At 45.0% G+C, this 27,247-nt stretch overlaps 1 protein-coding gene across 4 annotated transcripts; it reads right to left on the bottom strand.

Moving 5' to 3' along the window:
• Positions 1-342: 342 nt before the first annotated feature.
• Positions 343-27,247, bottom strand: LOC308188607 (cystathionine beta-synthase-like). 4 transcript variants are annotated; one of them, XM_080577805.1, is made up of 18 exons: positions 26,601-27,247; positions 20,355-20,479; positions 19,502-19,713; positions 18,820-18,926; positions 17,765-17,899; positions 15,076-15,155; positions 14,204-14,338; positions 13,572-13,641; positions 11,908-11,999; positions 10,921-11,046; positions 10,205-10,289; positions 9,894-9,999; positions 8,970-9,044; positions 8,149-8,283; positions 7,063-7,171; positions 6,271-6,300; positions 3,596-3,680; positions 343-2,204 (listed from the first exon to the last, which is right to left on the bottom strand). In XM_080577805.1, exons 2-18 carry the CDS (start codon positions 20,394-20,396, stop codon positions 2,095-2,097), a joined length of 1,734 nt encoding a protein of 577 aa, XP_080433931.1. In that variant the 5' UTR covers positions 20,397-20,479; positions 26,601-27,247; the 3' UTR covers positions 343-2,094. The 4 variants fall into 4 exon arrangements, with proteins under 4 accessions (XP_080433931.1, XP_080433929.1, XP_080433930.1 ...); XM_080577803.1 differs by lacking the exon at positions 26,601-27,247 and adding an exon at positions 26,270-26,404; XM_080577804.1 differs by lacking the exon at positions 26,601-27,247 and adding an exon at positions 25,596-25,973.

Below are 27,247 nucleotides of genomic sequence, written 5' to 3' on the forward strand. Positions count from 1 at the left end.
TACTCATGAGGGATAAAGCATCAACCTGTAGGTGCTGGAATTAAAATTGCAAGGGTCATCTGCTTCCATCCAAGCCACAGACACGAGATGCCTTTGGTGGCTCTGCTGCTTCCTTTCTCCCCTCACCTGACAGCAACACAAGACCTCCAATTCCCAAGCGTTTGTTTAGTCTGCAAGTCTCCACCACTCACGTCACTTACTTGAGAAAGCAAGTGCTTTTTTAGGAGAGACTGTAGGTCGTGTTACGTCATTACCTACCCTAATCAGAAGGGACAGCCAATGTTTAAGAAAGTAAACTGAATAAGTACAGAATAAATTTAGCATCCATCGACACTGCTTTAAAGAGTTAACAGAAATCAATCTGAGACTTTATTACAAAACTTGTTAACATTCACAAAAGAAAAGCAGCAGCTAGAAGGCCAAACAGCCTGTCACACTCTTGGCAGGCAGACAACACCACTGGTGTCGCCTCTTTGTCTTTGAGCTCTTGTTTCCCTTCGTTTTTCTGCTCTCCTCAAGGCCTGAATCACCCAACATGGAACCACAAAAGGTCGGATTTATGTTTTTGCTCAGCAGTGATGTGGGACAGGGCTCTCTAATGGGAGACAGAGGACACCTCTCTGAGCACGCAGTTCCAACATGTAAAGCAAATTCCATTGCCAAAGGGAGGCCAGGGAGTAGAAAGAAATCAATATATAGCAGGTGGAATGTAGTAAGTGTGATTGTTTTTTTTATTTTGTTTTTAAATAACACCTTTGTTTTCTCTTATCTGATTCATTGCCTTTTTTTTTTTTTTTAAACACTTTCTATCTTACCACCGCTAGCCCCAGCCAGCTATAGTATTTTCTTACTGCAGTGGAAAGAGATAAGCTAAGAAGAATGTCACTCTTGCTGATCATAATCTGTATTCTTGGCAAAAGGCCGGTCAGAATACAATGATTAGAGCAATCTTAATTAAGACAAAGAATAGCTACTCTTCTCCTTTAACCATAGAGTGATTCCACCCATCATTACCACTAACAGCAGCTGGAAGATTGAGCAGAGCACTCTGTGCCCGAGCTGCTACTGCCAACAAACTTTGCCATGGCTACACGAGTCAACCTCTACTGAAAAAATCCAGAGGATTATGGAAGTGGTAAACAGTTGTAGCTGTATTCACCTACTGCACATTACATGAAGGTGCTCCAGCTTGGGAGTACTTGAACAGGACTTCAAAAAAAAATTGTTCACAGCTCTTGAGAGATTATCTTTGGCTTTTTTTAAAAACAAAAAAAAGCAGGCACAAACATAGATAAAGAGGAGGGTGGGAGGTGAGGAGAAGGTACTAGTTGGAACAGCATTCTTCAGGCAAGAAGCCCAATCTTACTTTCTAACCTTTCCACCCATGCTTATCAATGTGCAGTTGGAAAAAAAAAGAAAGGTCTATCTTTGCAGTGAAAGCTGTTGTGCTGTGTAGAAGAAAGTCACTATTTTGTCTCTGTCAGTTCATTGTCAGGCCTTCAGTCATGTCAGTTTTGTCTCAGAGGAGCTGGTTGAACTGAAACATCAACTCTAGCTCTCACACGTGCTCCCTATTTTACACTGATCTCATCGAAAGGGAAACACTCTCCACACCCTAATACCGTTTTGTCTCTACACTGTATTGTCTAACTTAACACCCCTGCACAGAGAAGAAGGGAAAAAAAAAAAAAAAAGCTTTCCAGAGCTCTCCTGGACCTCTGCTTTAGTAACTCTATTTCAACATGTTTAATGCATCTGAAAATGTTTTTGAAAAGCCATACTTGGAGACAACAGGTAAGGAACACACCAGTTAATTTAGGCAACATTTTTACATACATATATATAGGTATAAAAATAAATTGTCTCAAGAAATATCGTGTAACCTGATTAGTAAACAAATTCCCAGAAGCTGTGCAATACGCTAAAATGCACTGGCTGTATAGCTGACACCAGGATAGCTCATTGCTTATTTCCAGAATTTAAAAAACACACACCTTACGGACAGAGCATTCGACCTAAGAAATAAACCTGATTTTTTTTTGTTGTTGGAGATTGCAAAACATTGTTGAAGAGGCTCCGAGCTGCTCCTTGACTTTAGTTGGACTTTCTTTCCCGTTCTCTCGCGGTTACAAAGTTGAGCAGGTCGATGGCTGTAACAATGCCAAACACCATTTGTCGCTTACTGGAGGAGCCATCGGTGTGATCTACATGGAAACATAAAGAGGGGATTTAGGAGGCTCACAGACACACCATCCCACTTGGCTTTAATGGCGTTGTTTGCAAAGCCAGGTGCCCAAGTGATGTCCCCTGTACGTTGAGGGGAGCCCCAACGTCATCTTGACTGACAGTCACACAGGGAATGGCAAGGACTTTCAGTTCAGAAAGGCCCCCTAACAAAAGGCCTGTAGAAACTGAAGCAGTATAGAAGGAAAAATAAGGGTCCATCATAGTTAATTTCAACATGAAAATTCAAACCAAACCCTTTGTTTTAGAGCATATTTTCCTCATACGTTAGTTTCTGCCACTTTACTTGAAATGGCTGCGAATCGATAATATCCCATTTGAACCAACCATCACTGGAGTAGGAGATGAAACACTACTGTCCTCCTACACCCCTGTCAAATACAGAGTTAGCATAAAATCACAGTGCAGCATCTTCCCATTCATATCTAAAATCTTTATCCACCATCTGAGCATTGTTGCATTGGGAGCACAGGTTCAGGGGATTTTTCATTGTGACCATAAAGCTTTGATCTGGAAATCAAATGATCTGGAAGACCCTGTGGCCCTTTACCTATGGTGTAGAGTACCTCGTCCCTTCAGTCTGGCTGTATTGAGATGCTTCACCTACTTATGCTCAATTTGTTCAGCCAGCTGAATTGTCCTGAACTTTTTATTTACTCTTTATATTATTTTTTTTTCAATGAAACAAAATTATTCACATGTAGCAGTGATATACTCAACTCCTGAAGTTTTTTTTTTTTAGTCATTTCCAGTTCAAAAAGGAAGCGGCGTAAAGGGTTTTGAGATGGATGAAGAAGAGTAGAGTTTTGAGTAAAAAAAAAAAAAAGTGTCCAATGAAGGGGAGTAAGTTATTTTAAATGAGATACAGGAGAAAAATATTAAGCTATCTTGAGAAGGTGCACTTCGTGAATTTACTGCACTTCATGAAATTGAAGATTTTGCTTTAGAAAGAAAAAAAATTGTCGTTAACCTGGGACACTCATTGTGATGGAACTGCTGGATGTTGTGTGACAGGAGAAGCAAGATGTAAAAACCAGTTATATTGCAGAAGCTTGTGTCTGTAGCAGCCAGCCAATGGATAAAGTCACTGCACAGCGGGCTAGACTCAGGCATTCAGTTCTGAGCAGTAGTTTGCTTCAAAAGCAGGTGTATTACAGTATTACAGCAAGTATATTACTGTGGGGCTATTAATGGATTCAACGCTTACTCCACAACAGCTGCAGTGATAAGGTCTTGCTAAGTATTAGTAGCACAGTTCACACACACAGAGAGCATTTGGCTATTTGGATGTGCTTCTTATTATCATTCTTAAAAAGATTACATCTTGCAAGGTGCAGCACATCATACTCACACTGAATTTGTTCATGGACCACTAGAGCAAAGTGGTCTATCTCCAGGATATGAGAGAGCTTCCCCAAGTTGTCTTTCAGGTTAATCTGAAGAGAGAGTTACAGAACTTAAATAAAACAGTCCACTATATGTTTATAATTCCCATATACTCCATCTAGTGTTAAAAACAGTATGTCAGCATTTATATTCTGCTCACATCCTAAGTATTGTAAAACACTAACAAATCAAGGTTGAGTTAAAAGATCAGAGATTTTTTCCTTTTTCTCTAATTTCCAGGAAAGGAAACAAAACACAAAGCAGCACGTGAAATCTTCATTCTGATTCTGAAAACAAAATGAATGTAATGAACAGTTGAAAAAATTTTACGAGGGAGAGGGTAAAAAGTAATCCATGTGTAACAAGAGTGTGTACCATAAAACTCGAGATTATACTCAGTGATTTTACTTTAGCAAGACTGGGAAAGTGAACGAATCAGGCTGCAAATCATTGTGGAAGTGAATAAAATCTGAGAATGCAGCAGGGTAACAGAGAAAAGCCCAAAAAAGCCAAAACCAAAAATAAGAGTGAACATTACTTGGCTAACACCCTATTCTGATATAAATCAAGGAACTGAGAATCAATAATTCCTTTTTAGTGAAACAGTTCAACTTGGCTAAGACTAAACAAGAAAGCACCCCGTGTTGGCTCTACAAAAAAAGAATACAGGTCCTTCTGAAACACTAGGCTAATCACTGTCTGGAAACATCTGAAAGAATGCATAAAGCTGTTCTTCCTCCATGCTTTGAAGTATTTAGCAGCAGCAACACTATCTGTTGTCTATTATCCAGGTGACTCTCCCCAGCTAACAGCAGCAGCCACTATCTGACATACTTTCATTAAAGGGGATTAAATAAATTTGTAGTAAAGAAAAGTCTCGCATTGAAAATTAAAATAAGCTTTTATTCTGCAACGAGCTCAACTTTTGACTGGGAAATAAACACTACTAACAGGAACAGTTGGGCTGAACTGGAACACAGACTGTAAATGAGAAGAGATCAAAAGGAGGATTCCCTGCAGCCTTAATTCCCTGTGTTTAAAAGGACAAGCAGGCTACAGTGCATACCAAAGCACCAATCCTTAAGCTTATGTGTAAGGCAAGGGTTGGGGGGAAATTTGGACTTGCTGCCAAGTCACGTTAGCTATCCATCACCACAAGTGACGAGCAGTTTCGTGCAAACCTAGCTTCGAAGCCTAACTTTTGGCTTTAGGCTCAAAGCTCACCGAGGAGTAGAGCCCCTTGCCATCTTGTTGTATATTACCAACAGGCCTGTCTTCAGGGACTGGATAAGCTAAACGACCAGGACAAGCAGCCCATAGGCAGTACTGGGACAGCTACGAAGACCTAAACATGTTTTTGAAGCGTTTAATGGAAAACTGACAGAAGTCCCACACAGTTTTCACCTATCTCACTGCTGCTTATTTAATCTCCCTAACTATTTCGCTCGTGAGTTTTCCCACATTTGGTCCTTTTTTTTTTTAATTATTATTATTTAAAAGCATGCTAAATCCCTATGGCAGTTAGCCTACACACGTGACTGGGGCTGCTTGTCTGGCCCTAAGAGCAAGTGACAAGGCACTGCTCATGTCCCTGCAACTGAGTTATCTCCTTTCCCAAAAGGAGGCTCTCATCCACTGAGGATGCTGGGGATTAAATGGTTTAGGACACTGACCAAAGTCACCCCAAGGAACATGCTAGCAAACACTAGGTATAGCAAAAGGAAAGTGTCAGAGTCCGCACCCCAGTCCTCTTTTCTGTTAAAGACAGACAAGAAACCTGCTAAGGCTATGTCTGCACCACACCTAACAGATGTTAGCAGCTGACACAAAGCTATTTATTCTGGGGGGAAGAAGGGGGTAAAAAGACCCCAAAGCACTCAAACTAACACCTGATTCCACAACAATGGTCCTACTCTCCACTGACACACAACAGATGTTTGCATTTGCAAGTTATCTGTAACTAGTGCTTCAAAGCCGTTGAATGTTATCCTGCTGGTATCTCTAAAAAAGGTAGAAGCCTTAATCTTCCATTCTCTCAGAGTAAAGGAAGAAAATAATTCTGTCCATCAAAGAGCTTCCTGCATTGCTAAAAGACAGTTTTGCCTTAGTAGTCACAGGCTAAGTAGACCTCTTTTATTGACACGTGTTGTGATACAGATCCTAACTGTAGGATATCCTAAGTCATTTCAGCGACACAGATGATCTTTTCTCCCAAATTCATCAGTAAACAAGCCAAATAAGCTTGACTACAGTGGTAAGAAAAGCAAAATCCACAATACTTCTGAGGTTATGTGCATTTAACCACGTTTTTCCATTAAGTCATCAATTCAAATGAAAAATAACCAGTGAACGATGCTTTTAGTTAGCATGTTAGCAGTACCACCACTCGTGTTGCTCCCCTTCCATCCTCCACCAAGAAATGCCAGAGCTGAAAAGAAGTGGTTAAGCCGTTCTTTACTGAAGAAGCATGAGAAAGTTCAAGCTGTCCATGGAAAAAAGCCACAACCTCAGAAGTGCAGAGAATTGGCTACTACGGCTAACACCACTGTAGCTACAGAAGCGATTGCACAACACCAGCCCCAGAAACTCTTAAGGTGTCCAAGTGAGGGAGGACGTGAACTGAAGAGTTTTTTTACGCACCACATTTCCACCTGACGCTTGATTATCTGCCTGGGAAGGAAAAAATACATTTACATTTGGTCTATGAAGAACTAGCATTCCCTCTCAGCCTCAGGGAACTTGGTAGTTCACAGGCTGAACAGCAGCTTTACACATACTTCCTGAAGACAGCACCTCATCTACTGTGAGACTGTTGAAACTGAAAACCTGGTGGAAGCTAAGTCAAGCATTCCATGTTAAGAAAATCTTTCTCCTGTAAGCAAAGCAAAGAAACAGCAACAGTATTCATATATTTCAGAAGAGCACCCATACAGCTGGGAAGTTGTGGTCTCTTGCTACGCGATATTGGATGGACAGGTGAAACTGGCTAACATCAAAATTCACGTATCTTGACAACAACAGCTTTCACCAGCCATCCAGTCCCATTTTAGGAAGGTGTGTGATACAAAAGGAAAACAGTTGCCCACTTACAGTTGATAAAGAAATTATTTAATAAGAGCTGTTTCAACATCTTGCTGTCTTTTCTGCTGGATAGTCAATTGCTCAGCTAAGTGCTGTTTTTTTTGGGAGGGAAAAAAGTACAAGAATGGCAGCAGAAAGCCTGCTGAGTTAATAGAACAGCCCAATATAGAAACACAACACAAGCCTGGGGGCTACTGAGTGACCCAGGACAGAGTTTAAGCAAGTCCCATGTCTGCTCGATAACGGCTGTTCCGTATGGTCTCAGGTAAACCTCACCCAACCCGATGCCATTGCAGTGTTACGACACCCACACTAGTATTTTAAACCAGAGGATTGGAAATTGTTGCTTACCTGTTTGAATTGCTTGTAGATTACTTTGCTGACCTCATCTGAAGGCTGAACTTTTCCAGCAAGCAGCGAAGAAAGCATGTTACCTAGGGTAACCATGCCCAAAATCACCCTGAGAAAGAAGAGAAATAAAATTAGCTAAACAATACAATCGGCTTTGGTGTTCCTGTAGGTAGAAGCACTCGCTTTCAGCCAGCCTGCAGAAGTCAGTTCAACTGTTCCACTGTATAAAGCAACATGACTGATGGTATATAATTGGATTCTATGTCTCTGCAGTAGGTACCTGGAGTCCAGTTCTCAGAAGTTCTGGCAACTCGCACAGAAGTCAGCAGGTGCTGTGGGTGGGTGGCTGGCCCTTCTGAGCATCTAGCTCAGAAGAATACCTCTAGCTCTTGCAATCAGAGCTTTTGAAAAGCAGACCTCATTGTTTTATGCCTTCATTTGTCCTTTTTGAAAGGTGTGGCAAGGCCAAAGACAAGCCCTCCTCAATTTTGATCATTCCCCTTCTCCCTGCAAGCATATTAAAAGGACTGTAACAACTAATCCACTGTGTTAACACTGTGACTGGAGAGAAACTGGGCAACTGTTCTTTATTCAGCCTGTCTGACAGGGGACCAGCAGGGTACCAGGGCATACCAGTTTTCTGGGGACAGCCTGGTTTATAGGGATCACTACTTCATTTTGCTGTAGCGCAATGCTCTCAAGAAATTGGGTGAAAGCTGTGGTGACAATGGGTAGGTTTGGCATTGTTTGTTTTAAATATGAAGTTTTGTTTTGATAAGTTAAGCAGCTGTTGTAAAAAAAACACAAACAAAAACAAAGCCATCCTGCAGAGACATACTGAGTAAGTATACCATAATAATAATTAGTAGCTTATTACATGTAAGGCAGGGAAGTCCCAGCATGACAACATATTAAGCCCACCACTGGTGTGGCAACATATAAAGCAACATTTCTGAACCATGTTACTATAACTGCAAAAAGATGAGAGAAAGCATATTATACTGCTATTCAGCACTTAAGGACCTCCCTTGGGACCTGGTGAGAGAAGTGATACATATGGATTAATAGAGATGTATATGGACATACCCAGATTCATCAACAACTGGTACCTGGTCGAATCCCTTCTCTCGGAGAATTTCAATAGTCTTTGCACAAGTAACAGTGGGAAGCACAGTCAGGGGAGCTGAGAGGCTTAACTCCTGAACACTGATGTTCCACCACCTGGGACAAAAAAAAAATAAAAATAAAGAAAAATGCGAGTTGATCATGTACCATGGAATTCACCACAACAGGAATGACAAAAGGCTGCAAGGAAGAGTCTAGACTCTGCCAGAGCGAGTAAAAGTTTGAAGGCTTTCCAGTTCTTACACCAACACAGGAAGGTTACTCAGGTGTGAGAAGGCTTTAAGACTGAACCAATTTTCCTAGTTCATCTACTTTGTAGGATTACAGACAGCTGGTGAAGACTAGGCTCCCTAGTTTTATTATTTATATCTTACACACACAAAAAAAATCTAGGCTAGCTAGCCATATTTACAGTTATTACAAGTCTACTGAAGATTCTCCCTCAGTTACGTAGTCTTGTAATGCTTTGCCCTCAAGAACTCTGGCTTGGTGGAGTTCTCCAAATACTACTTTTTTCACTTCAGACACAACCCCTTTCATTCAAAAATCGTTAAGTATCAAGTCATCTTCTTTGAGTTGCATAGTAGCAGAAGGAAATTAAGCAATCTAAGCAGGTTTGATTAACATCCGCAGTTATATACCAACACAGTAGCATGAAAGGTTAACTAAAAACCGAAGGAAACAAACCCAAATTGCAGTAAGATTCCATTTAGCAACTGCCACAAAGACAGTTGCTAAACAGAATATAATCACGAAAATCCAGATGTATCTGACGTGCTTACCAAGGTTTTTTGACAAGGTCTTCTTCTTTCATGAACCCTTTCTGAATCATCCATTTGTCACTCAAGAACTTGGACCTGGACAGAATCAGGTAATAAAAACCTCGTTAGCAGGCTGAATATCTAACAGCAATACTAAAAGCACAGAGGTGACTGTTTACAGCTCCCTATCACTAACAGTTAAGGTGTAATTGAAAATACACTGCATTTGCCATCCAAGCTTACCAGCCAGGGACATAGAGAAGAAATACTCATAGGAAGAAAAAGGAATCCCATAGGAAATGAAGCTTCAACTATACCAGTCCCTTGTAATATGATAAAGAGACAGCCTGGAACGGAGAAATCTGTACTCAGTCGAGGTCTTTCTGCAGTTTATAGTCAGCTATCATAGTAGATGACTAGACAATACAACAGCATTGTGCTGGATGCAACAGCAGTCATGCAACACAGCAGAAGACAGCATGTTTCGGTACACGTTTCAATGTGGTGGGAGAGAAATTTCTTCTTGGCACAGCTCAAAACCCTCACACTGCCATCTGTAAACTCTCCCCAACACTGGCCACTGCCACAGCAGTGCTGTGTTCTGCTTTGGACACAGGCAGAGGGAGCTGAGAACATCCTTAAAGAGATTCTTCAAGGAATGGGATAACACAGCAATCCCTAACAAATAAGCTTGAAAGCAAATCTCCATAGAGAGCTTAACCAACCAGTTACGGTTATATACTCGGTCAGACACCAGGAGGAGCTCTGCTTCAGAGGACCCCGTGTCAGACCCTTTCTAGGTACCTCAGAAGTTGTGCCCCAAACGCATCGCTCGCTTTGCTAACTTGGTGCTACGAGAGGGATGCATTCAATTTACCACTGCTGTAAGAGAATCTGATGGGCTGCCCCATCTTTTTCCCATAGAGAAAATAAGCAGGTTCTTACATGTAGTTCCTGATAGAGTCAGGGAGGATAACAACACAGCGCTGACCTTCCTTCAGCTCTTTGGCTGCCTTCACAGCTGCATACATTGCACTGCCTGAGCTGCCACCTGCCAAAACACAGATCAGAGGCAAAACTGTCAAACCACAAGCGAAACAAGAAAGAAAGAATGAGAGAGAGGAGGAGAGGCAGTAGAGGAGCCTGGAGCGAGGGAAACAGCTTCTGAAGTGTAAGGAGGTCTCCCTGTTCTGCACAAAGCTGTAGCCTCTCATGTATTATTCAGTGAACCCCAAAGGATTCGTATCTGCTCTTACCACACAGCAGTCCTTCCTCTCGGATTAGCATGCGTGCTAACGCAAACGACTCCTCATCGCTGGTCTTGTACCACTGGTCCACTGTCTGGGAGGGGGCAGGAAGACAGAAACAAGGGTCTCTTTAAATGAGGAGGGCTAGGGGAGCTACAGAACTACACTGTACATTCAACCCCATACTCTTTGAGGTAACAACTGTAAGAGCCACATGCTTGGGTTTCCGTCCTGCAAATGTCCTTTTTCTTTTTTTTGGCCAAAGTAAGATGACCACATTAGCACAACAGTCACCTTATTGAAATCTTGCTTTGAGAACAGGCTGTTGTGAGACGGCCAGAGAGTATCGACCCGTTTCCTCCCCTCTTGGAGGGCTTCCCAGGGACACAGTCTCTGCTCAGCACTAGACAGTCATGCTACTTTTGAAGGGGAAGGGTTAGATTTCATTTTAATGTTATTTATTGGCCTTTAAAAATAATTATTACATTCTAGGAAAACGTTACCTGTTTCACACCATTTCTCCTAGCACTGCAAAACAAATGTGATCAGTAAAAAAGCCCTCCGAGGACTGATTTTCCTGCTAGGAAAGAACAGGAATAATTCTGCCCGCTAGCTCTCCCCTGTAAGCTCAAAGAAAGACTTTCCCAAGTTTCTCCTTCACCTTCCACCTCACTTCTGCATCCCAACAGACTGCAAAGAAAAGTAAACCAAGAAGCCCAACTTACAGATCTATCCAGCACCGTGGGGACGAAATCATATCCGATTCCCTCCACTTCATACGTCGTCTTGTCAGTCTTGTTCAATTCTTCCGGCTGAGCAAGGATGGAGCCTTCAGGATCAGCACCTATGATCTGGAGAGGCAGTTTCCACTTTGGCTACCGTGACACACCGCTTTTTGAGAGCGCAGCTATTTACTCGTGAGCGCTGGCCGCGTTACGGCTGTCGGCGTCACTCTGGCTGCACACGCTGGGCTGCAGACACAGCCAGCTAACAGCAGACTTGGTCTGCTGCTCACCTCCTCCTGGCAGCATTCCCCTCCCTGCAGACAGAAGGCTTTGCTGCTTCTGGCCCCCTGGCAAGCCTGGCTCCTCAGGCTGCGGACACTAAGTGAGGTTTTTAACCAGGAGACAGGGTTTCTAAGCCAAACCTGGCCTCACTCACATGTCAGGCATCATTAGAGTCAATACATTTTGTGCCAACTGTAGGCACATAAGCTTTACTTTGTTTTCCCTCCCCCTCCCTGAATATATAGGAAAATATTCGTGATTGAAACAGGATTCCAACTTCCGCGAGGAAATCTAAAACTACACCCTGGTACACACACAGGTTGGTGTGCTCAGAGAAAGTTTCACTTGGTAAAATACTCAGCCCCTCCAGAAAGCTAACCAGGGCATGATCAGAGAAGGAACATGTGGCTGCTGTACACACCAGCAGAGAAGTAAATTTCTGGAACTCCCCATGAAAGAATCTGAGGGCCAGTTGTCACCTGCTAAGCCAAACCTGAACACTAGTCACCAGCAAGACCAGTGCGTGATGATTTCAGATGGAATCTGAAAGCCTTTCTTTGCTGCTCAGAACCACCTTCACACTGAAAAGCTCCAAGAGCTTCTCTGGGAGACCCAGGGCAGGCTTGCAAGAATAATGCAAACCAAGAAGCAGAGCTGTCTGAGGCTCTCACAGCTGCAGAGACATGCTTTAGACTTGCCACTTACTTTGCAACCTGGACACTTCTCCTTCAGCTTTCTGGAAATGCCAGTGATGGTACCTCCTGTGCCAGCTGTAGCCACCAGCATGTCTATTTTTCCTGTTTCAGGGTGAGAGAGGGAAGACAGTTGTGACACCTCCCTGAGGACGATGGATTAAAAATCGACTTGCAGTTAAGCGTGGACTCGCTTTAACAAAAACACAGGAATTGGCAGCAAAGCGGCAAGATAAGACTCTTTGCTTCCCAAGAGCTGTATGAGACCTACAATGAGACTATCCTGCTCAGTACCCATTTACTTCAAAAAATCGTTTTAAAATGTCCTTCAGTGGTTTGGCAAGGTGTCCATTTGCAGGGCTTTGGGCAGAGCTGATAGTCCACAGACTCAACGCCCATAGTTTTCCTGTTACTGTATTTGCTGATACAGAATAATTCACCCTTTAACACAGAAAAAGCAGCCCATTATTATTACTGAACGAGTGCCAAGAGCATGGGATAGGTGCCCACTGAGAGAACCCTTAACACAGCTCTCTCATTTTCATGGGAAGAAAAACACTGTTTTGGTCACGAGCACCCAGCAGAGCTAATGTAGGTATGACAGTTCATTCTTCTGTCAGCCCCTACAGTTTCCCTGGCGCATCCACTTCACAGCTTGGTGAGTAAAACGCATTTTAAAAGGGCAATTCGTATACAAAAAAATTAGTGCTTTCAAGTCTACAGAACAACACTGCACCAGGAAGGTTCAATTCAGAGCAAGACTTCTGCAAGACCAGTAATAATAACAACTGAACAGTATCCAAGCTATGAGGGAAAATAAATTGAAAGAGAAGAGTAATGAAGCCTACAGCTAGAACTTGTCCACACTCTCAGCTTGTGGGATTGCACTTTGTTCAAGTATACTCATTTTAACTCAAGCTTTCTCAAAGTTTGCCACAGAAATGCACATTAAGTCCTCTGAACAGTCAGTGTTGTTCTGGGCAGAAGAAGGGGAGCCCTTTGAATGGTCCTCACCCCAGTTAGAAGAAATTTAATAGCTGACTTTCTTATTGCAATGGCCAGGGTCTTATCAGAAAAAGTTTAATTGTACTGTTTCATAGGGCAGGCCAGCCTTTCCTATATGTTTTTTTTCCTACCACCTGTAGCAAATGCCTACATGGTAGGCTGCAGCATCACAGCTCCTAGATTCCTCACCTGGGTGAGTTAGCCCAGCTGAAGCTCTCTGCTGCCACAGCTCAGTCATTTCTGGTACTCCAACTGCCTAGAGCTAACGTGGAAATGACCCCAGCAGAGTAAACTGGTCTTACTGGTGACAACAGTAACACAAAGCAGTTTGTACTCCCGAGGTCCCCTATTTTAAGGAAACTTTGAAAATAACAGAGTATATATGTGAATGTGAAAAATGTGAAATTTGCGATCAGAAAAAAAGCGACCTGTCCTTTCATGCCACCCTAGGTAAGGCTTTTGTAAACAATTTAATCACTTAATGGAAAAATAGTTTAACTAAGACTACAAAAATAAGGCAGTTCTCTAATGACACACAGCATACGTATAGGTTCTGCTGTATCAAAATCCATGCAATTCTCAACCACCTCAGGTCCCAGCCTCCAAGCACATAACCACAGGAAATACAAAGGACTGGTTAAAGAAGAAGACAGCAGTAGAGCACAGACGTACCTTCGCATTGCTGCAGGATCTCCTCAGCTGTGGTGTCGTAGTGTGTCAGGGGGTTGCTGGCATTGCGGTACTGCATTGAAAGACAGGACAGCCAGTAAGCAGACCAGAAAGACAACAACACTCACGTTGTGAGGCATCACAAGAATATGACAAACACTTCTCAAGCCCCACAACTGCTACAAATACGCTTTCCAAACTGTTTCCTTATCTGTTACCTGGTTCTAGGCAGAACACCTGAGGGGAGGTACAACCTCCCTGGATGACCTAATTTAAGGGTATTTCTAAGGTGCCAGACATCTCCAACACCGAGATCAGTCCTGGCTGTGGGACAGTTTCTTTTAAGAACATGACCCTTGTACCCGTTCTTCCGCACAGGACTGCCAATTCGGTGGAGAAAGCCACCTGTACTTTTTGCCGTTTCTGCAGACATAGGCTCATTGCTGCCCTCTTGTGATTACAAAAGCTTGCTACCCTAACAGCATGGTGACTGCTCAACAGCTCCATCCCTGGGGGGCACATTTTTCATCCAGGGACACCCCTATGCTGTTGAACATTCGGCCATGGACATTAAGCAACAAAGCTGCAATACCTTCTGCTGTGCTACACCTGCACCTGTGACACCTTGCTCTTACCTGATCTAGGATATGTGCATTGGGGATTTCATTTTTCAGTCTCCACGCCACTCCCACGTGAGATTCAGGAGAATCAAATCTGGCAGTAGTCGGGGTTCTCACAATCTCAGCACCCAGAGCCCTCAGAACATCCACCTGCAAGAAACAGAGACTGTCAGAAAACCCAAAAGCACCCTCTCAGCACAGAGACCTCATTACAATGTAGGGGAAGGAAACCTCTTCCCTTTCGCCTGGCCTGAAACAGCCTACCCGCAGCTCTCCTACATCCCAGCCTCACGGCATCACTGAGCCACGTTATTTGGTCTAAACTCAGCTTTACTTTGGAGCTAGATTTCAAATGCCTGTTTCCATTCTGGACCTTTGGGGCTACCACTCCATGCTGAGAGCCCTCATTCAGGCAGAACTCAGTACCCTCTTGTGCTGGCTCTGCTCTCTAACAGTGCTGTAAAATATATATATATATATATATATATATAAAATACATATATGGACTAAAGTCTAAGAGCAAACTATGTATATTTAGATGCAGGCAGCAAAGGAGATCCCTATGTACCACTCGACTGCTATGAGGGCAAGAAATTTTGTGCCACTCAGCCAGGGCAAGGCCTGTTTTCAGGGGGTGCTGTGTGGAGCACGGCGATGGCCTTGTGCTACCTCTCCCTCCAGGGCAGCGAAGAGCTAGTAACAGGCACAGGCCTTCAGGGGACATTGCTCACGGCTGCCTTCACTTGTGCCATTGAGATCAGTGGTTTTGCTGACACACATTTCTAGCACCTTTGTTGCTAAAGCCGCAGCACTCATTTGCAGCAGGAACTCTGCAAGTGCAAGCATGCTTAGTTTTTTAAACTCTTGAAAATAAAAGCAGATCTGACCTTCTCCATACTCATTTTCTCTGGCATCACAATGATACAGCGGTAACCCTTCACTGCTGCAGCCAAGGCCAGCCCAATTCCTGAAAGCAAGCAAAGACACGCAGAGCATACAGTGAGGTGCAACAAAACCCAAACCTACCACGCTAGCTTTGGCATGCCCTTGCTTTAATTAGATTTTCACCAGTGGCTTGAGTACAGTGTCTCTAGAAGGGACGGCAAAGGGAACGTTTCTGGCTTCTGGGGAGAAAGATTGATTTACAGACACTGCTGGTTCTTTGAAGATCAGAGCCAACAGAAAGTTTAGACAAGGATGGGAAAAAAATAGATATCTATCTCGACATGTGCAGACCACTGGCTTTACCATATGCACATCATTTTCCTTCTGTCTCCTCCCCATCTCATCACCCATTTTTACAAAAGCAGTTTGGGAAAGGAACGAATTTTAAGCTGAAGAGGACTAGAGCAATCACTTTTACATCCCCTACTGTTCTTCTGCATTACTCAGTCTGCATTAAATGCCTAAACTAAGCAATGTGCCTAAACTAAGTCCTTTTTTAAGGAGAAGATTTAGGTGCTTTGTGTGATTGTGGCTCTAATGGATCACGTCAATTTGTTACAAGTGAACTACCTAAACTGTTAGACACCTCACTTCCAGTTTAAAAACCTGCACTTCCAGTCTGATTTCTGCTTTTTCAGCATGTCTTCAACTGCCCACCTGTGGGGCTAAGCTCAGAAATATCTTCCCAATTGAGAGGCTTACAGCTGTCATCCAGTCACCTCCCTGCTGGATAAAGAGACAGATCATGTCAGCCAATACGCGTCTGAGGGAGGGCTGCACGACACCTCTTGTGCTGTTTTGGGTACCAAGCACAGTATCAACATGTCCGTGACAATGCCTCACAGACAATTTACCTTACACAGAAGCTTGCTTGTTCAAAGTTGCCTCTGTTTGTTCTTGGTTCAGGATTGTATAGGAGTGAAAAAATCTTTAACTGTTCATCTGAGAAGCATAACTCACACCTCAGGTAACTCAAGATCATTAAATTCTATTTTATTTTTTAAAGCAAATCTGGAAAGAAGCTGGAAGAAGCAAATCTTCTTCCAGTGCATTACAGATAAATACAGATACCAGAACCAAATAAAACAAAACAGCATTGGCTTTACTAGTGCCAAAGAGTAAAGAGAAGCCATGCAGCATCCTTCCCTATGGTCTGTGATGAAGAAAGCATTCTGAGACCTAAACTAACACCTTGTGCTTTCTGGTACTGACCTGGAAGCACAACATCAAAACAGGACTCTGGCTGAGGGAAAAGTGGGATGCAGAGAAGACAAAAGTCTAATGTATTAGTATCTCTGAGCAGTGGCCTAGGGCCAAAGCCAGTTTACTCACTCTACTGTCTGCCCTGGCCTTTGCCTTTGAATGAACCAAGACAACTTTCTGAAGTAATCGACTTGTACCTCCTTTGCCTCTGCTTTCTTTTTATTTTTTTTTTTCAGGTTCCAAGCAAAGGAGAGCTATTTATCAGGCACTGCCTCAAATGTCGTAGTATGAACTCAGATACTGGAAAACACAATATATGGGTATTTTCTGAAACATGCCATTGCTCAGGCAACAGCTATGGCCACAATCAAAAGGGGCTCTACTTCTAAGGCAACCCCCGCAAAGTACCTCCTAAGCAAATGGCAACAGGTATGACTACTCGGTTTTCTGTTAGAGAATATATATATTTCTATTCATAGATCAGCTCAGTCATCTCAGTACCTCCATTAACAAGAACTGGACTGAAGCAAAAGATCAAAAGAAAGGTCTGACTGGCCTAGTAAGCCAGTGTGTATCAAAAGGCAACAGGTGATGCCCAGAAAATAGTTTGAGAAGAAGACAGGACATCCAGGGACACCTCTCCAGAACACATCACATGGGTGAGTAGTTTGTAGCACATCTGAGGGACCTCAGAAGACGCAGGGTATTTATATTTAACTAGCTTAGTGGGGAGTATTCCTGATGTCTACTCTCCTCCATTAGAGCAGCTTAATATAAGGGCAACAGCTTTGATGCAGGAGTCCGGTTAACTCCAGCCTGCTCAGATCATCAGATGCTCTTCCCTGACCCCTGACTAGTGGGACTGTTCCTTCCCACAACCCTCCAGAGAGAAGATGCTGCCACAAGGGAAACCTGTTGAAGACCTAGATGCAAGGACTGTGTCAGCAAACAGTGCTGCAGGGATGCAGCCTGTCTCCCATCTCAAATGCACCGCTGTGGGAAAAGACAATTCTCAGGCCAGGCCAACCTCACCTGGCAGAGTGCAGGACCAAGGACCACGGGACTTGCCAACGAGAAGATCAGATTCACACCAGTCTCTTGTTGCTTAATTTTCAACAATTTCAGTTGAACTCAGTAGGACCTAGAGACCCTAGTGAATCTGGTCTAACACTTCCTTCTTCTGAAAGCAAAAAGCCCCTGCTAATCTAGAAGACATCCTTCCTACCCGTTCTGATCAGCACAGCACATTGCATAATTGCTGCTTATGTGAGACAGAAGAGGCGCTGCTTCCAGCACCATGCAGGTGGGAAGGGATCCCCTTCCTCCCTTGCACGGGCAGCCTCCACGCTCCAGTCTCAGGTTTGCCTTCTCCAGGAAAGCCACCAGAATGTTTTTCCCACGCTTTGCTCGGATCTTCCCACCTCCTACCTGTGTTTCCAGAGGTTGGCTCTATGATTGTGTCTCCAGGCTTCAAGATCCCAGCTTTCTCAGCATCCTCCACCATCCTCAGGCTGATGCGGTCCTTCACGCTGCCCCCGGCATTGAAGTACTCGCATTTTACCACTGGAAACAAAGAAACCAAGCAGAGTTCTTAAACAGCAGTCACTTGCCAACAGGCTGTTGATCCTATCACACCTTCCAGAGCAACTCTTAACACGTCTGGCCCAATTCACCTCCCTCCTTACAGCAGCAGAGATGAGGATTCACTGCGCTGCATTTCCACTGTTACGGGTCACAGCACAGCAAGTTTGGTACCTTATGTAGGCCACAAAAGCCAGGAAACCCCCCCAAAGTCAGTCTTTTCATAAAACGCTGACTTCTTTCATCTTGCTTCATTGTTAGTCCAGTCAAGAGGATAAAAAGCCCTAGGGCTCCTCCAATGCAAAAGCAGAAGGAAAGAGCTCTACCCATGCTTTACCAACACGCCCTCCCTCTTCCTTGCTATGTTCTCCAGCCAAAGAGAATCTGATCAAACTACAAGTTTCTCCCCTTCAGCCTGCACTTTCACCAGCGCAGTACTCCCAGACGAATCCCTTTAATCGTGTTAAACATCACCTTTCAGGACTCTGATCAGAGCCTCCAGATATCTCCAGTATGGCTGGGTTTAAAGAAAGGTTTCACTGACGCACTGCCAGCCCATTTATCACTTTCTTTGACCTTTAATGGCAACTTGTGGAATCTGCACTTTGCACTAGTGAAAATTATGAATACAAGAAGCAGTTAAAAGCTTTGTATAATTTGTAAATCCTTTTCAACAAAGTAGAAAAATTGCAGGGAGAGTCCTCGTATGAAATACAAATTGGAAGATGTGTCAGATGACCAAAAATTAAAAACCTGGAAATCTGCCAAATTAAAAAAAAAGGAACGTTGATTCTGTTTTCTAAGGGGTTCCTGCACTCCTCTTATGCTCAGGTTCCACAACACTACTAACCAGAACTCCCCAGCATTTCTCATTTCTGTCTCCTGCCTGCAGTAGTACTCACAGAGTTCACACTTCAGGCCGAAGTGCTTCCCAATCTTGTTGATTCGCACCAAAGGTGTATTGCCAACTTTATTCAGGATGTTCGGCAGGATGTTTGGAGGCTCTGGCCTGGCACATAGACAAAGTCAGAAGAGACCATGGGCAGGTCACGCAGTAACAACACACAGCAATTCTGATGCTTTATTTTACCCAGCTTTCTCCCTTTTCTAGCAGACTTGGAGATTCTCTTAAATCAAAATATCTATTTGATAGAAATTTGTAAAACAAGTCCCTGATCCGGAACTCAGGGATTAATCAGACATCCAGCTGAGTGCTGAGGCAAGAACAATGTGCTCTGCGCTTCTTCCTGGCACCAAGCAGCACAGCAGACTGTGAGCAGTGCTAAGCTATAAGCAGCCAGCATTAACAGCGCAATCATTCATCTAGTCAGGGAACAGTTTGCTGGATTATTTAAAATAGTTCCAGTCCATGCAGTTTCATGCAACTTCTTTTGCGCAAGACCCCTTGTACACTTAATCTGGGTTCTTAGTTTTGTTTATGCATTGAAATTCAAGAAGCACCAGCACATCTACATGCAGAGCAGCATCAGTTTAAACCAGTCACCTTTTGTTTAACCCACACGGCTCTGAAAGGAACCAGGACAAGTCCTGTGCTGAAAACCAGCAAAGAAGAGCAATACTTACAGAGTGACATGACGATGGGGGGAGGCAGAGATGGGTTTCCCGAGCTTCCAAGTGCATTTGCTAGGTGTATCAGGACGGATCCACTTCCTCTCCTTATCGTTAGCCTTACAGTCCTCTTGGTCTGTCCCTCCAGAGAGGAAGTATTTGCCAGCAGCATGAGGGCATGAGTTTGTGTCTGGCTTGAGCTGGGTGGGAAGTGAAGGCATTTCATCCTTGGAGAGAAAAAGATAAGAGTCTGCTGTAACTCATATGCCCTGCTGTAATGAGGCCAGAGTATCTATGAGTATCTACGTCCCGGTCTTGTTATTCCCCTCAGGGAAAAAGGTCACACAATAAATGTGTATTTTAATGCTCAGCTGATGTCTCCATATTATTGTGAAGACGGAAAGTGTTTTAGCATAATTTTGATTTGCCAAATACTTCTCAAATTGTGAATCTTGCACTGCTATGCCGAGTGCAAAGCCCAAGACAGCACCCTTAGTGACAAGATAACGTAAACTCACTAAAACACATGCTTACTGCAACAAACCTCCAAGAATATCAAGACTACATGTTGTGGGAGACAGCCCTCCCACACAAAAAGATAGCCCTTGGAGATAAAGCTTCTCCCTTCCAAGCAGAGAAACAGAGTAAGACTACTCAGCGGCTAATTAGAAAGTGGTGCCAAAAGACTCTGCAGCTTCTTACGATCTTGAAAACTCTTTCAAGCAGCTCACTAGTTTCAATAGCACCTGCCTTAGGAGAATTCCAACCCCCACCCAAGAGATCTAGAAATCCCTCTGAAAGCAGATAGAGCTTTCCCAAATTCTGATGAGAACAAGGCAAATAGTATTCCCCAAAGACCAATGTATACCTTAGACATTGGAATAGGTCTCTCTGACATCAGCTTCTCCATTTTCTTAGGCAAAGGCACAGTAGACTGGACTTTCTTCAGCAGAAAGAGTACAGTGGGTCACAGGACTGGAATCTTCTTCAAAGCTGCAGATCATGCAAGTTAAACAAACAAAACGCCATCAGGAAACAGTTTACCCTAGGGAGAAGACAGTCATCCCACTTTTATGGGGAAAAAAGCCACAAAAAGAAGCAAAGATGATTTGTATAGGCAGGATTTAAAAAGTCATGCAGCGGAGGTGTCACACAAAAAAATCAGCTTAGTGTCATCTGACACTGTTGGACTGTCTGTGTTTTCATAAACTTGACAGCCACAAAAAGTAAAAGAAAATACTTCAGCCCACAGCATATACGCTTCTAGAGACATCAAGGGTAAAAGGGCTGTATGAGGCCATCAACAAAAGACCCTTTATCCATTTTAGGCAAAGGCTCTGAACAGGAACATTTGCAGAGTTCTCTCCACCCTCGAGGAGACCAAACTTACAAGTTCCTCCCAACACCAAATCAGTGCTTTACATGTAGCTGCAACGATGCTGGATGTAGCGCACACAAACACTCCAACCACAAGGATGCCCAGCAGGCTTTTTATGTTTCAGAAGTTAGCGAATAACAAATGGAAGCAGTAAGTTCATTTCTCCTATTCCAGCCAGCTTCGTTTCTACTAAAGGCAAAACTCTGGCTGGAGTCTTAGAAAATGCATTCTCTCTCAAATATTTGTTTTTCTCATCACTATTTTGCAGCAGGATTCACAGTTCTTTTCATTACTGAATTGTGCTAGGCCTGGAAATGTTCTCATCCCCACAGTTACACCAAATGGATGCAAAACAGATACAGCTCAGATCAGGTAGCACTGACGGTCTGCTGGCAGACTGGAAAACAACTGAATCACAGGATCAGTGAACTTTAGCATTTGATCCTGCAAGTTAACATGCACCACTAACCACTACTGTTTTATATGCACCTATTCCTTTCTCATGCGTTGATTTGACGAAAATGCTTATAGCATTTAAACTGCCCCTCTTTAGGAAAGAAGACTCTGAAAGTGCCAACCTTCAAGACTTGAAATAATTCATCTTCTGGATGTAAAAGCTTCCACGTCACCAAAATGATACTTTTTGCTTTATTTGGGTTAATACGTGCCCAAGAGCCAACATAGGCTGCATCCTGTACTAGGCTACTGACGAGGACTAGACCGCGAGGCACCAGTCCAAGAGAGCTGCTATAGCATAAACATATGCAACTTAACACCACCCGTCTTTGCTAGCAGAAAGAAAAGTTTACTTCTAGCTCCAAAGCAAGACCCAGCCTTCATTTCTGTTTCTAGAAGGTGCCTTGTTCATAGTTCAGAGTATCACCTTTTTTTTTTTTTCCTAAAGCAAAAGTATTGGGGAAGTTTCAAGTTTTCCTGCAAGCCACTTCTACAAGCTCCTTCAGACAGCTGATGCAATACTGGACATGGACATTGGCTGCCTTGGCTCAAGACTGATGACAGACAATATTTACCAAGCTCATCTAATAAGGATACCTTGCTGCCAAAGGATCAAACCATTTCAATACACAAGAAGAAAGCAGTAAGGGATTATAGACAAGAAGCAGGATTTTTTTTTTCTGCTTCTAGGTTCTCATAAAATAGGGGGTGAAAAAACAGACTTTAAATCACCAAGCCTCAGTTTCCTGCAAGAGGGTCCAAAATTGCGGAGAAAGGGAGAGAAAATTTGTGGCAGTAAAACTTTCAAAGGTCTGAAGTAAGTAAGTACTTGTTGTTTGTACTGCCTGCAGGAAAGAACTGAACCTGGCTGCCTTCGTAAGTTGCCTTTTGGAGGACTCCAAAATTGGGCAAGACAATGCCACTTCATTTCCTCTATTATAAGGCAATAAAATGAAATAAAATCCACCACCAGCAACATCCATCACCTCTTGAGCCAGAAACAGCAGAAGCTAAGGAAAAACTGTAGTTATTGCTTTCAACTAAGAAGCAAGATTCTCACACATCTTTAGAGGAACGGCAATACTTTGATGTTTCATCAAAGCTTCAATCATGGGGCTAGAACTTGGAACAAAAATGAGGCTAGAGAGGAAAAAAAAATAACCATAAACACTGCCAGCAAAATTCCTGTCACCGAATACCAATCTTAAGCGCATCATTCATTGGAATGAACACAAGCTCCTGTTTAAAAAATCCATTCAAAATGCTTTATTAGGCATGACTTTAAATAACCCCACACCCACTCACCCCAAAGTATATAGGTATGCACATACGCACTTAGGAAGCCAAACTCTAACCACGTGCTAGCAGAGAATCAGTCCCAGCTATGGTCAACCTGGTACCTTAGATTCGGAAGAAGGACAAAATTTTAAAGGGAATTCTTACCACAGAGCTCAGTGAAGACTTAGGAGCAGCAGCAATGGCTTGTTGCAATATATGTGAAACAGCTCAGGAGCCCAGTGTGGCTGGTTGTGTCCAGAACCAGCAGGGAGACCTCAGATCTTCGAGCTCCTGCAGTACTACCGATGAGCCCTAACTTCTTCACATGCCGCCCCAGACACCCAGCTGGCACTTCTAGGCCTAGCTAATGCAACCCCAGCTAAACATGGTGCAGATGTGACCAGTCTAGGACACCCAAATTCACCCAAAGACGTAAGACCCTGTCTGCAGGCCCAAACCAGGACACATGGAGCTCGTGTGTCTTTCTAGTTGGGGACATCTCTGAGGGATGAAGGAAAGGGGATGAGCAGAAATCACCAAAACGAAAGACACTAGCAACTTCTTCACCAGCCTGACGCTCTTCTCAGCCTTTCTTTTGGGAATCAGACTGGGGAGGCAGGACAGGAGAACAGCAGCTGAGCACAGCTCCGAAGAGCCTGAGGGAGGCGAGCTGCAGGAAAGGTTCCTTGTCTTCAGGAGAGAAGTTTTGCCAGCCTGAGCCTCGGTTTGCTGGAAAAGTGAGCACTCCCATAACTAGCTGGGGGTGTGGGCAGGGCCTGACTAGAAAAGCCTGACTAACTTCCACCATTATACCTGCAGAGCACACGTGGCAGTAAAATCAGAGGGAATTTACACAGTCACTCAAACCTGAGCCTTGGAGGAGCCTGGGAGGCAGGCAGAGATAGGAGATCCAGAAAGCCTCATGGACACACCTCTGCATCAATCTCCACAGGGAATCCAAGATCTAAGCTATTTCTCAACTCCTAAGTAAGGAGTTTACAGAACAGGATTGAAGGCCAGCGAGTGAAATTAATCCCCAGACAACCTGGGCTGAACTTGCTCCACAGATATGTTAGGAGCTACAGTTCCTAAGGCTGTTCACAGTACATGATGTCAGCACTAATGCAGACATGTAGAGAGTATCATGTGTGCGAGAACATAATTAACTTGGGTCGTGTCTAAAGCAGAAATTAAGCTGTCTAAAAGGCAGGTTTACAAGGAGGATCACAGGGAGATGCCCTGAGGGCTGACTGCTCAGCAGGAGATGAGATACAGGATTCCATTACGCTGCGGCCTGAGAACGGCAGACTTTGACGCTGAGCAGGTCCACGAACGAGTAAACCACTAAAAACCAGTTGTTCTGCTTGCCCTGTGGTATTGCAGGGTCTCAGAGAGCTTTGGGATCTTCACGGGTTACCAGATGTAGCAGTGCACACACAGCTTCGGAAGCTGTTTGGAAACTCCACAGCTGTAAGTGGCTCAGGAGACAATCAGCCAGCCATTTTTGGTTTGTTTGGGGCTTTTTTAGCAATTTTTTGGTCATTTCTGTTTTGGTTTTTCCCCCTCCCAACTTTGATACTTCCTCAGTAGCAGACAGTTATCTATTCTGTGTCAGGAGACACTAAGGGACCTACAGTAACTGAGCTATGAACTAAGAATACCGTGGCTCTCGCCTCTCTGCTTTCCTCTGCAGAGCAGAGAGCACACGTGCATCCTCTCAGCGAGGACTCTTCCTTTCAGGGCTGGACTGCCATACACACAGCCTCCCGACATGAAAGATGCAGGTTGTTCATGCCCCTGACTCTCTAACGTTGCAAAGACATTACAACTTCAACAGCAGAGCAGCACCCACAACTGCTGTGCTTAAAAACAGTGAAAACATGGAAGTGTTCAGTCTTCCCTCCCCATACAGAAGGAAAACTGTGTGTGCAGCCCTGAAGATGGTGTGCTGTCTGACGTTTCCTCGTTTTTTCAGTTCTCCCCAACCCTGCCTGGACTCACCTGATAAGACATGCATCTTCATTTGGAAGACCCAAGGAGCAAAATAGCTCTAGAGGAAAGGCTGCAGAATGAATGCCTCATCTGCATTTCTACCTGCTGCGGTCACCGGCTTTCATTGTTTCTTCCCCTGCTTTCAGTTTCCTCTCCGCAGCCAGGGTGCACAGAGGGGCCACCACTACAGCCTGAGCAGTGCTCACCAAGTGCAGGCAGGGTACATAACCTGCCTCTGCACAGGTAGTGCAGCAGAGCCTCAGAAATTAATCGGCTTGCCCAGCACAATACAAAGAGGGAACTGGACCTCGGTCTCAAAAACCTGGTCAGGATTTATAATGGGGCAGTCACAGCTTCTCTTCCTAGGATTACGTGTCCTCCTTGAGGCATCGTATCTTTTGTTAGCACAGGACCTCTGATAAAGACTGGCAGAGAAACGCGGATCCCCGCTGCCTGGGCAGGAAGCCACCGCTTTGGCCAAGGCATGTTTTGTGGGAAGGACCAGGTGCCACCCACTCTGGCTCCACCGGCAGAGCTTTTGGCAGGCATCCCCCTATCTGCCTCGCTCCTACGCATCTCACGGGCAGACAGCAGGCACCTGCCAATACTCAGGGGCCAGCCCGTCCAAACCTCCCCGGCAGCCCGCTAACGCTGCCAGCGCCAGATTAATGATGTACCTGAGCTGTGCTCCGGGACATGTGCCCCTGCAACCCTTGCCACCAAATACAGATTTTAAAAGTGCTGCTCTGGCTTCCAGAAAGCAGTCAGAGGAGTTGTGATGGGACAGCAAAGAGCTGCCAGCCAGTCTCGGGAAGGACTACCTGCCCAAATGCTCCCCCTAACACAGCACCTGAGCCTTATTTGTTAACAGTGACCCCAGGAAACAGCAGGTCCTGAGCAGGTACTGGCTGCAGAGGTTGCACCTTCCTCCTCTGGCACAAAACGCCCAGGTTTTGCCCATCTCCGTACCCCGAGTTTCTCCTGCTTTCTGCAGCACGAGCTTACCAGAACATGGAGCTCACGTCTCGGCTTATCAGACGGGCTTGTTTGATGTGTAAACACGCGCTGGGGTGGCTTTGCCGGATCGGGGCCAACACGCTTCCCAACCTCCATCGTCAAAGGCTTTGGGATTAGGGGGACAGGCGGGAGACAGGCAAGGAACCCCTCACCTGCCGAGCGACGGCCGGTCCTGCAGCCAGCCTTACGGGACCTGCTCTCCAAGGGGCTCTCAGCCAAGCCCAGGCTTCCCCAAAAAAATGGGGAAGGGATGGGGGGGCTGCATTGGGAGACCCTCTGGGAGCCCAGGAGAGGTGTGGGGGGCGAGGAGGAATGGAGCCCTTGAGGAAGGCAGATCCCAGCCTCCTCCTCCTTCATTCCCCTCCTCCTCCTCCTCCTCCTCCTCCCCCAGCCCAGCCGAGGCTGCCGGGAGCATCCCCTCCAGCCCCCTCTACCCGCTGGCTCCCCGACACCAAAAACCTCCCCCCCCCCCCCCTTTTTTTTTTTTTTTTTTACCCCGGGTCGCACCGAAACCGCACCAAAATAGATGAAAATATAATTTAAAAAAATAAATAAATTTCAAAAAAAATTTTTTTAAAGGTTTAAAACAGCACAGCGCGGCACCGAGCAGCCCCCCCAACCCCCCCAGGCACCCAGGGATGATGCAAGGGGCGCCCCCTTACCGGGCGCGGCGGGGGCGCGGATGGCGGCGGCGGGAGCGCGGACGGCGGCGGCGGGGCCGCGGGGTTAAGAAGGGCCGCGGGCCCCCCGCCCTCGCCCCCGAGGCCACGCCCACCCGGCGAGGAGGGGGCGGCACGGCGCGCGGCCATTGGCCGAGGCGGGGGCGTCGGCGGGAGGCGGGCAGCCAATGGGCGGGCGGCGGGGGGCTGCCCGCCGCAAGATGTCGGCCGGCCCCGCGGCGGCGCGAAGACAGGGCGGGGGGCGGGGCGCGTGCGTGGGGTCGGTGTAAAAACGTCAATAAAGAGAAACGCAATTAAAGGGGGTTTGTCTTACCGCGTGGTTCGCCCCCGTGCGTCGCACGTGGTCCCCGTGACCGAAGGAAATAGCCCTGCGCCTCCGCGTGCAGATGCTGTGCAAACAGGCGTGCTGCGGGGTATGGGGTGCTGTATAAAAATAACGGGTAAGGGGCAGGGTGGCTCGGGCAATGGTAAAAGAAAAAGGAGCGTGTGACTGGATGTGACCGGTCTGAAGCTGAATGGGCAGCCTTGGGGTTACGGAGAGGCCTCCCTGGTAAGGAAATGGACCGTGAGTAGAACATGGGGTGAAAAAAACACCCCCAAACAACCAAGACCCCAAACAAACAACCAAGACCCCAAACGAACAAAAATAAGGAAAATCACTGATAAACTCCAAACAAATCAAGAGAAAGGTAAGTAAAAGAAACAAACAGCAACACTGAGGCAGCCGTTCCGCTACATACACTAAAAATACAAACTCAGTTCGCAAAAAAAAAAAACAAAAAAAAAAACACATTGAAGAATACGTTGAAGAATAAACACATTGCTTTTTCCCCTGCCTCCATCTGGACCAAAATAGATGTAAAACCTACGTTGAATTCTACATTGTTATCCTCATTTTCCTAAAGAAAGGCTTACTAGAAAATACAGTTGTTAAACAGGGCGATTATTTACTTTAAACCG

This window comes from Anser brachyrhynchus, assembly GCF_964034855.1.
Source record: "Anser brachyrhynchus genome assembly, chromosome: 1".
In the NCBI taxonomy this organism is placed as follows: Eukaryota; Metazoa; Chordata; class Aves; order Anseriformes; family Anatidae; genus Anser; species Anser brachyrhynchus.

Coding starts and splice junctions, on each gene's coding strand:
- LOC308188607 (XM_080577805.1), bottom strand. CDS start 20,396: ATGGAGAAGCTGATGTCAGAGAGACCTATTCCAATGTCTAAG. Junction 13,642..14,203: donor ATGCACATATCCTAGATCAG/GTAAGAGCAAGG, acceptor CTTTCAATGCAG/TACCGCAATGCCAGCAACCC. Junction 6,301..7,062: donor TCTACAAGCAATTCAAACAG/GTAAGCAACAAT, acceptor TTTCCTTCCCAG/GCAGATAATCAAGCGTCAGG.